General features: G+C 45.6%; 1 protein-coding gene across 1 annotated transcript; it reads left to right on the top strand.

Moving 5' to 3' along the window:
* The first annotated feature begins 572 nt into the window (after positions 1 to 572).
* LOC121544555 (calcineurin B homologous protein 1) lies at positions 573 to 10,823 on the top strand. The gene is made up of 7 exons (XM_041854496.2): positions 573 to 919; positions 1,604 to 1,676; positions 3,324 to 3,404; positions 6,024 to 6,151; positions 6,400 to 6,461; positions 7,459 to 7,581; positions 10,339 to 10,823. The coding sequence occupies exons 1-7, from the start codon at positions 853 to 855 to the stop codon at positions 10,390 to 10,392; spliced, it is 588 nt and encodes a 195-aa protein (XP_041710430.1). The 5' UTR covers positions 573 to 852; the 3' UTR covers positions 10,393 to 10,823.
* Positions 10,824 to 11,158: the final 335 nt, after the last annotated feature.

Below are 11,158 nucleotides of genomic sequence, written 5' to 3'. Positions count from 1 at the left end.
TCAGTATGATCAACAGTGATCATGCCTAAATGCATGCTATCAATGTATGTGAGCTGTACGGTAGTAGATCTAGCTGCAAGCTGTATGTGTGTGAACATTTCTGTCTCTCTCTATACTTGACAATATGTACACTTCTCCAGCTACCGAAAACAGACTTATCCATCTGAAGCCAATATGATGTGTATGAGATGGTGTGACTTTTACAGAGTTTATACCTTGCTACATAAACCGTTTGTGTGTGATCCTCTCTCTTTCTCTCTCCCAATGTGCAAACTTTTTTTTTTCTCTAAAAAATGACCTTGGTATCAGCATTGCTGGCTTCATAAAAAACTGTTGATCTGATGGATTTTGGATATCCTTGGTCTGACTCAAATGAACGAAATGAGTCGAAAGATTCATTATTTTGACTGAACGAGGAACAGATCAGAGTCAGTAGAAAGAGCCGAACTTCCCATCACTGGGTGCGCTGAAATATATGCCCACCGTGACGTATAGCACCGCCCATCGTGACGTATAGCACCGCCTACCGTGACGTATAGCACCGCCTACCGTGACGTATAGCACCGCCCACCGTCAAAATGCGGTCAAAAGTGGGTCCCAGCTTGCTGACCCATGGAGTGTTGAAAACACAAGACCAAGCTGACACCTATCCGGTCAGCTGTTTGAGAGTCAAACTCAGAATAATTTAAAGGATCACAAGGAATTCATCAACAGTACGATTCAACGCACGTTACACAATTGCTAGCTTGCTACCTTCATGTACCCAGCTTTTCGCTAGCTAACTAGCACGAATCAGCAGGCTAATCGAAACAACTTGTTAGCGTAGGCATTTAGCTTTTGTAGGATTTTACAATGGGATCCAGAGCGTCGACATTACTGAGAGAGGAGGAGATTGAAGAAATCAAAAAGGAGACCGGCTGTAAGTTGTATTGTCCACGTTTACCAATGGCTGTTAACTAGCTAGCTTGTTAGCTAGCCAACGTAGTGCTAGTTAACTTGCTAGTTAGCCTTATTGGCTCAGTACTGTAGTCTGTAGCCAACTAGCAATTCTATGACAAACTCTCACTCTAGTTTAACAAAAAGGCGCGTTGTTCCACCTAGCTAACTATATTGTTGCTAGTTAGATTAGTGTTGTGTTTGTACATTATGCAAGTACTAGTTAGTGTCGTGAAGTGTTATGTTTTTCTACTGTCCCTTGAAATGACCTGAGCAAAGACATGTATTTATTCTGGTGCCTGGGTTGTCCCTAACCACTACATAATAACTACATAGGCTTTATTCCAGTAGATCACAGCAAAGAAACAAACTAACGTTAGCTACTGACATTAAATTACGAACAAACGTTGTTGGGAAAAAAAAGACAAACTATCAATTTCCTTCTCATTTACATTTTAGTATTATTAGCTGACGCTCTTATCCAGTGCGATTTAGTTAGTGCACCCATCTGGGTGAGACAACCACACATAGTAAGGACATTTTTCCTCAAAGTAGCTCTCAGCAAAGTCAGTGCTAGTATGCTACGTTATCGTACTCCTTTGTATAAAGAGACCTGAGGCATTTAGAAGCATAATCCCAACGATCTTGTCACTGTGTTTCTTGGCAGTTTCCCACAGCCAGATCACACGGCTCTACAGTCGCTTTACCAGCTTGGACAAAGGAGAGAACGGCACGCTCAGGTACAGAACCGTCCCCAACAGCAGCACTGCCGCTGGTGTGATTATATTAAATGTTTTGATTTAATTTAACTAAGTCAGTTAAGAACAAATTCTTATTTGGTCCTCTGTAGTTCAGCTGGTAGAGCACGGCGCTTGTAACGCCAGGGTAGTGGGTTCGATCCCCGGGACCACCCATACACAAAAAAATGTATGCACGCATGACTGTAAGTCGCTTTGGATAAAAGCGTCTGCTAAATGGCTTATTATTATATTATATTTACAATGTGTGCGCTTCGTGAAACACTCAGTAACTACTGAAACAACCAGAAGGGAGAAGGTTCATGGTTCATGGTTACCCTGCCTCCCTGCATTGCTTCTGCTGTAACGCCATCAGATCCAACTGGGTAATGTGCAATGGAATTGTCCTCATGCCAGTGAATATCGCTTAGAGGCAAGTGACCATTTCCCCTACTTAAAAGTGGCAATGGAAGTATATTCTGAGCCCGGTGTGGTTTTGAAATTGAGTGCACATTTAGACGTTTGTAGCCTCCGGTCTGTGAGCAGTGCACACGCGACTCCCTTGGCCAAAAGCCTTTCCTCTGGGCTCAGGCATAACCTACAGTACCCACACTAGTGGTGTATTTGCCACTGGGTAAGATGTCTACATTTTACATTTGAGATTTTAGTCATTTAGCAGACGCTCTTATCCAGAGCGACTTACAGTTAGTGAGTGCATACATTTTTCATACTGGCCCCCCGTGGGAAACGAACCCACAACCCTGGCGTTGCAAGCGCCATGCTCTACCAACTGAGCTACAGGGGAACATATTTTTTTGACCCGGGTGTCCGTCTAGTCTGACAACACTGTTTGCAATATCAACAGCAGATTTAGTGCACGTGTGACCTCAAACATTACATTGCAAACAGACTAGATAGACAGTCTGATTGCTCTCAATGTTCCTTCCCTCTCAATGTTCCCTCCCTCTCTGACCTTCAGAGAAAACGGTCTCCTTTAATCACAGCTCTTTTATCTCTCTGAGTGGGTTCTAACCCTCTATAAGAAAGAAACTTCCTAGATTCCAGCCACACATTTAACTCCATTTAACCAGTGTCTTTGAAGTGTTACTACTGACTATTAAACTGGGTGGGGGTCAGTTTCAGATCACTATATGATATTTAACAAGGTGGATACAAAACTGTAAACGCTGGAATGTAGGCAGACTACTTTCCTGTTTACATATAACCAGTGTGGGTTCTGTGGCCTCTCACTGAAGCATCCGGTCTGCATTACGGTATACAGTGGGGCTGGGCATGGCTAAAGCTGGTCTGGTGAATCCAAGGTGACTTGTCTTAATAATTAATCAGTTGACACAACACTACAGCCACGTCCACTCCCCTGGGCTGAATGTCTCACCCCGCACACTCTCAATGTCGAGCTGACTGTTCAAGACCCAGCGAGCCACACCGTTTGAATCAAATCATACGGCCAAAGGAATCATTGTCATATCATCACAATATCCACTGTCATATCAGTGATATCTGGTAGTGTGATCCATAGTGTGTGATGTGGGGACACATTCTTAGACTCTCTAAGAGACTATAGTCCAACATTCCCTCTGTTGTCATTGAGTTAATCCTAACTCTCTTCACCTTGTCTGGTTTCTGTAGTCGTGAAGATTTCCAGCGGATCCCAGAGTTGGCCATCAATCCTCTGGGAGACAGAATCATCAATGCCTTCTTTCCTGAGGGGTGAGTCGTCTCTGTGTCCTTTACGGTCGTCTCTGTGTCCTTTACGGTCGTCTCTGTGTCCTTTACGGTCGTCTCTGTGTCCTTTACGGTCGCCTCTGTGTCCTTTACGGTCGCCTCTGTGTCCTTTACGGTCGCCTCTGTGTCCTTTACGGTCGTCTCTGTGTCCTTTACGGTCGTCTCTGTCTGTGTCCTTTACGGTCGTCTCTGTCTGTGTCCTTTACGGTCGTCTCTGTCTGTGTCCTTTACGGTCGTCTCTGTGTCCTTTACGGTCGCCTCTGTGTCCTTTACGGTCGTCTCTGTGTCCTTTACGGTCGTCTCTGTGTCCTTTACGGTCGTCTCTGTGTCCTTTACGGTCGTCTCTGTGTCCTTTACGGTCGTCTCTGTGTCCTTTACGGTCGTCTCTGTGTCCTTTACGGTCGTCTCTGTGTCCTTTTACGGTCGTCTCTGTGTCCTTTTACGGTCGTCTCTGTGTCCTTTACGGTCGTCTCTGTGTCCTTTACGGTCGTCTCTGTGTCCTTTACGGTCGTCTCTGTGTCCTTTACGGTCGTCTCTGTGTCCTTTACGGTCGTCTCTGTGTCCTTTACGGTCGTCTCTGTGTCCTTTTACTGTCGTCTCTGTGTCCTTTTACTGTCGTCTCTGTGTCCTTTACGGTCGTCTCTGTGTCCTTTACGGTCGTCTCTGTGTCCTTTACGGTCGTCTCTGTGTCCTTTACGGTCGTCTCTGTGTCCTTTACGGTCGTCTCTGTGTCCTTTACGGTCGTCTCTGTGTCCTTTTACGGTCGTCTCTGTGTCCTTTTACTGTCGTCTCTGTGTCCTTTACGGTCGTCTCTGTGTCCTTTACGGTCGTCTCTGTGTCCTTTACGGTCGTCTCTGTGTCCTTTTACTGTTTTTCCTCAAGGGTACACAATGCACATAGCCATAAGTCACTCTTACTACAAGAACCGTTTAGTAATACATTAAACATACGTTAAATATTATTTTGTTGGAACAGGGTTACAAATGAATGGTTTGTGTGTATTTGACAATAAATATTCAAACGTTTAAGACAAACTGCACATTTTTTTAGCTAGTTTTTGTAGACATGGTGGTTCTGGATCTTTGAAATTGACATGAAAGTTCCATGATTTATGGATCGGCCTGTATCATTACATCCCCAACACGACCAGTGTGTAGGCGACTTGATTTTAGCTGTGGCTTATAATGGTTACTGGTCCTCTGGAGTCTGGCGCTGGTCTGGTTTGGAGCAGTTTGTGAAGAGAGTTGTTGAGTTCCACCGCAGATTGTAGCATTATAGCCTGGTCCTAGATCTATTTGTGCTGTCTTGACCACTTGTGTGGTTATTTCCAGCATAGAATTGAGTAAGAAGGCACAAACAGACCTTCAACTAGGCTAGAGCATGACTGGAGGACAGACGGGGAGCTGTTCAATCAGGACACGAGTCTTGTTGTCTGCAGTAATTGACTAGCTAAGACCGACGCGATTTTGTGTGACCCACGTCTGTGTCTCAGGTTAGGCTGAGTCATGCGAGCCAGAATGAATGGCCTGGTAGAACAGGTTCACATTGGTCTGAGGTGTACTGACCTCGAGTCTTTAACTAGTGACGTGAATGACTGTTTTTACTGGATGGCTATGAAGCAAATGATACAGTTGAATCTTTCACTACCGTACCTTAGAAATGACCCTCATTCTATATGTAGGCCTCTGTTATAGCCTGCCATTCTATATGTAGGCCTCTGTTATAGCCTACCATTCTATATGTAGGCCTCTGTTATAGCCTGCCATTCTATATGTAGGCCTCTGTTATAGCCTACCATTCTATATGTAGGCCTCTGTTATAGCCTACCATTCTATATGTAGGCCTCTGTTATAGCCTACCATTCTATATGTAGGCCTCTGTTATAGCCTACCATTCTATATGTAGGCCTCTGTTATAGCCTACCATTCTATATGTAGGCCTCTGTTATAGCCTACCATTCTATATGTAGGCCTCTGTTATAGCCTACCATTCTATATGTAGGCCTCTGTTATAGCCTACCATTCTATATGTAGGCCTCTGTTATAGCCTACCATTCTATATGTAGGCCTCTGTTATAGCCTACCATTCTATATGTAGGCCTCTGTTATAGCCTACCATTCTATATGTAGGCCTCTGTTATAGCCTACCATTCTATATGTAGGCCTCTGTTATAGCCTACCATTCTATATGTAGGCCTCTGTTATAGCCTACCATTCTATATGTAGGCCTCTGTTATAGCCTACCATTCTATATGTAGGCCTCTGTTATAGCCTACCATTCTATATGTAGGCCTCTGTTATAGCCTACCATTCTATATGTAGGCCTCTGTTATAGCCTACCATTCTATATGTAGGCCTCTGTTATAGCCTACCATTCTATATGTAGGCCTCTGTTATAGCCTACCATTCTATATGTAGGCCTCTGTTATAGCCTACCATTCTATATGTAGGCCTCTGTTATAGCCTACCATTCTATATGTAGGCCTCTGTTATAGCCTACCATTCTGAGGGATGGTTGACTGAAGTAATTGTTATTTGACTGTGATGCTGGATTGTTGATGGGGGGGGTAAGTAATTGTTGTTTTCCCCGCGGTTGGTCGGACAGGGAGGACCAGGTTAACTTCCGGGGCTTCATGAGGACGCTGGCTCACTTCCGTCCCATAGAGGACAATGAGAAGAACAAGGATCCCACCGCCTCTGAACCTCTCAACAGCAGGACCAACAAGCTGCTCTGTAAGTCAGAGACTAGGCCCTAGCCTGGTCACAGGTGCGTTTTTGTACTGTCTTGCCAACTCCTTGTCGAGATGGCACAAACAGGCTAGGCACATCTAGCCTGGGTCCCAGAACTGAGTTGACTGTTTCTCTATCCCTCCATTGTTTTAAAAAGCTAGTCGGTTAAGACTTTTAATTTTTATGATGGAAATTTGAAAATGCATTTTGAAACGATGACTTAACGTTAAATTCCTCCATCTCTGCTCCAGTTGCTTTCCAGCTATATGACCTGGACAGAGATGACAAGATCTCCCGGGACGAACTGCTACAGGTGAGGGTTCAAATGACACATTTAAGTCTTTTTAAAAATGTTTTTGTCATTGGAGAATGAGGGCTTTACTGTTGTGGAGTATGTATCAGAAGGAGAAATACATTGGACCTACACTAGAGCTGAATAACGGACTCCAAGGCAGACACTCATTTTCTCTGCTTTTGTTGAAAACAGAGAGACTTTTTGTCTTAGGTTTGTCACTCAAGTAATTTTTCATTTTAGTCTTTTTTTTTATTTTTTTTATCAGACGCTCTTATCCAGAGCCACTTACAGTTAGTGAGTGCATCCATTTTCATACTGCCCCCCCCCCCCCAATTGTGTAACTTGTTCAACCTCCTTCCTCTTTCTTCTGTATTCTCTCATTGTATCGGCTGGGCAGTGCCCTATGAAATATTACCTGTGTGGGCAGTGCCCTATGAAATATGACCTGTGTGTCCAGGTGGGCAGTGCCCTATGAAATATGACCTGTGTGTCTAGGTGGGCGGTGCCGTATGAAACCTGTTTATCGGACTGGGACGTGCCCTACAATCACTGTTATCTCTGGATTCGATGACTCAGGAGAAGCTAATCTCTTGTTTTGAAAACAAAATGGCTGCCTAATATTCTTTATATCATGCACATGCCTTGAGCGCTTATTCCCACATTAACACTGGAATTTCAAGGCTGAATTATTTTTGCACCCTTTGTTACCAGCAAATTGGAAGTCTTTTTTTTCCCACTTATACTCATTATTTATGTATACTACATTTAGGTCATCCTGTACTTTACAGCTCTGGTGTTAAGACTTAGAACTGTACATTTTAGACCCTAAGGAACTTTGTCAACATATTCCAGGTTTTTTTTAGAATGATGGTTGACGTGACCATGTTTATTCCAGGTTCTAAGAATGATGGTTGGCGTGAACATGTTTATTCCAGGTTCTAAGAATGATGGTTGGTGTGAACATGTTTATTCCAGGTTCTAAGAATGATGGTTGGTGTGAACATGTTTATTCCAGGTTCTAAGAATGATGGTTGGCGTGAACATCTCTGACGAGCAGCTGGGCAGCATCGCTGATAGGACCATCCAGGAGGCTGACCAGAACGGAGACAACTCCATTTCCTTTAATGAGTTCATCAAGGTTGGAAACTTACATTTGTATATTTGGGAACGTTCACTAATACCTGACCTAGAATCAGTGGTGACAGGCAGTTACTTGGGGTCCTCCCTTGGTGACAGGCAGTTACTTGGGGTACTCCCTTGGTGACAGGCAGTGGCTGAGACAGCAGATGTTCTGACTTTACACACTGCACTCTTTGAGAGAGGTAGTTAGCGAACCGGACCAAAGACCCCTCAGAGACACATTTACATTTTAGTCATTTTAGCAGACGCTCTTATCCAGAGCGACTTACAGTTAGTGAGTGCATACATTTTCATACTGGCCCCCCGTGGGAAACGAACCCACAACCCTGCCGTTGCAAGCGCCATGCTCTACCAACTGAGCTACAGGGGACACCAATACTCCTTAGCCGGCCCACAAGAATGGAATGGTCTACCGTATCAAAAGCTTTGGCCAAGTCAATAAAAATAGCAGCACAACATTGCTTAGAATCAAGGGCAATGGTGACATCATTTAGGACCTTCAAGGTTGCAGTGACACATCCATAACCTGAGCGGAAACCAGATTGCATACCAGAGAGAATACTATAGACATCAAGAAAGCCAATCAGTTGATTATTGACAAGTTTTTCCAACACTTTTGATAAACAGGGCAAAATAGAAATAGGCCTATAACAGTTAGGATCAGCTTGATCTCCCCCTTTAAATAAAGGACGCACCGTGGCTGCCTTCCAAGTAATGGGAACCTCCCCAGAGAGGAGACAGGTTAAAAAGGTCAGAGACAGGCTTGGCGATGATAGGGGCAGCAACCTTAAACATAAAAAAAAAAATGTTTAGTCATTTAGCAGACGCTCTTATCCAGTGCATACATTATTTTTTTAATTTTTCATACTGGCCCCCCGTGGGAATCGAACCCACAATCCTGGCATTGCAAACGCCATGCTCTACCAACTGAGCTACATCCCTGCCGGCCATTCCCTCCCCTACCCTGGACGCCGCCCCATGGGTCTCCCGGTCGCGGCCGGCTACGACAGAGCCTGGATTCGAACCTTAGACCACTCGCAGTCATCTGACCCAGATGGTTTTTTGGGGTCAAGTTTTAAGGAGCTCCTTTAGCACCTCGGACTCAGTGACCGCCTGCAGGGGGAAACTTTGTAGCGGGGGAAAAGAGGGAGGAGCATTGGGGCTAGTCGCATTAGAAGGGCTGGGAGATTAGGAAATGTTGGACGGGCTAGGAGGCATGGCTGAGTCAAATAGGAATCCTGACTTAATGAAGTGGTGATTTAAAGTTGTTCAGCCATGTGCTCCTTGTCAGTAACAACCACATCATCAACATTAAGGGACATGGGCAGCTGTGAGGAGGAGGGTTTATTCTCCAGGTCTTTAACCGTTTTCCAGAACTTCTTGGGGTTAGACCCACAGAGAGAGAACTGCTCCTTAAAGTAACTAACTTTGGCCTTCTGGAAGCCAGAGTGCACTTATTTCTCATTTGCCTGAACGAGAGCCAGTCAGCCTGAGTAAGCGTGTGCCGAGCCTTTCGCCAAATGGAATTCTTGAGGTGGAGTAACTCTGCCAGATCACGGTCGAACCAGGGGCTGAACCTGTTTTTAATTCTCATTTTCTTTATGGGGCGTGTTTGTTAACAATACCACTGAAAATATAAAAAAAGAAGCTCTAAGCGTCTTCGACAGAGGGGATCAAGCTGATTCTATACCAATTTACAGAGGCCAGGTCATGAAGGAAGGCTTGCTCATTAAAGGTTTTTAGCAAGCGTCTATGACAAATCAGGACAGGTCCTTTCACTGAGCAGCCATTATGAACACAGGCTGTAAAACAGTGATCACTAAGGTCATTACAGAGAACACCAGACTGATACCTATCAGGATTATTGGTGAGGATAACATCAAGGAGAGTAGCCTTTTCTGGGTGTTTGGAGTCATACCTTGTGGGATTGGTAATAATCTGAGAAAGATTTAGGGAGTCCCATTGCTTTAGGACTTGGTCAGGTGGTTTAAGCATGTCCCAGTTTAGGTCACCTAGCAGGACAGATTCAGACTTAGTGTAAGGGGCCAGGAGAGAGCTTAGGGCAGGTAGGGGACAGGCCGGTGCTGTGTAAGGGGCCAGGAGAGAGCTTAGGGCAGGTAGGGTACAGGTCGGTGCTGTGTAAGGGGCCAGGAGAGAGCTTAGGGTAGGTAGGGTACAGGCCGGTGCTGTGTAAGGGGCCAGGAGAGAGCTTAGGGCAGGTAGGGTACAGGCCGGTGCTGATGGAGGACGATAACGCCCAGCAACAGTCAACAAAGAGCCAGGGCAGGCGGTGAACAGATCGCCAGGTGGAATCCAAGCAGCAGGGGCAACAGGAGTAGGTGTCACACCCACTTGGGATAAACTTTTTCGGGAGGCAGATTCCTTGTAGGAGATGCCAGCGAGTGACGTCCAAACAAAAGTTGTCCTGTGGCTGTTGTGTTTTGGAGATTGCGAGGAGGATCTTTTCTGATGTTATCAAAGCAAAAATATTGTTTCTTATTAATGTAATTTACAATTGAAGTGTCCTGGCTACATACTGGGGGGGGGGCGGCGGCATCTCCCCTGAATGAGACAATATTGATGGTAATGTTGAGGTAATCACTGCAGGTGTTGATGGCCTTGTTAGACCGAGGTAATGTATCAGGTTGTGGTATGGTAATGTTGAGGTAATCACTGCAGGTGTTGATGGCCTTGTTAGACCGAGGTAATGTATCAGGTTGTGGTTAGTGACCGGTGTTGTTGATGTCCTCCTCAGGTGCTGGAGAAAGTGGACGTGGAACAGAAGATGAGCATCCGCTTCCTACACTGAGACACTGATTGGATCCCATCCTGACAGGACTGTCTCTGATTGGACCCCATCCTGACAGGACTGTCTGATTGGATCCCATCCTGACAGGACTGTCTCTGATTGGACCCCATCCTGACAGGACTGTCTCTGATTGACTGGACCCTCCACCTTCACCATGTCCGTTGGAACAAGACCCAAGCTGAGTCCCAACTGGCACCCTATTCCCTATGTAGTACACTACTTTTGCCCAGGGCCCATAGGTCCCAAGTCAAAAGTAGTGCACTACATAGGAAATAGGGTGCTCTTTCGGACGCAGACTCACTCCCATCTCAATACACTATGGGCAGCAGCTGTGGCCCTCTACCACCATACAGTACTATGCTCTCTCTCTCTCTGACCCCTCCACTACCGTACAGTACTATGCTCTCTCTCTCTCTGACCCCTCCTCCACCGTACAGTACTATGCTCTCTCTCTCTCTGACCCCTCCTCCACCGTACAGTACTATGCCTCTCTCTCTCTGACCCCTCCTCCACCGTACAGTACTATGCTCTCTCTCTCTGACCCCTCCTCCACCGTACAGTACTATGCTCTCTCTCTCTGACCCCTCCTCCACCGTACAGTACTATGCTCTCTCTCTCTCTCTGACCCCTCCTCCACCGTACAGTACTATGCTCTCTCTCTCTGACCCCTCCTCCACCGTACAGTACTATGCTGTCTCTCTCTGACCCCTCCTCCACCGTACAGTACTATGCTCTCTCTCTCTGACCCCTCCTCCACCGTACAGTA

Source organism: Coregonus clupeaformis, chromosome 29 (genome assembly GCF_020615455.1).
Source record: "Coregonus clupeaformis isolate EN_2021a chromosome 29, ASM2061545v1, whole genome shotgun sequence".
In the NCBI taxonomy this organism is placed as follows: Eukaryota; Metazoa; Chordata; class Actinopteri; order Salmoniformes; family Salmonidae; genus Coregonus; species Coregonus clupeaformis.
This window is presented reverse-complemented; position numbering and strand designations above follow the sequence as displayed.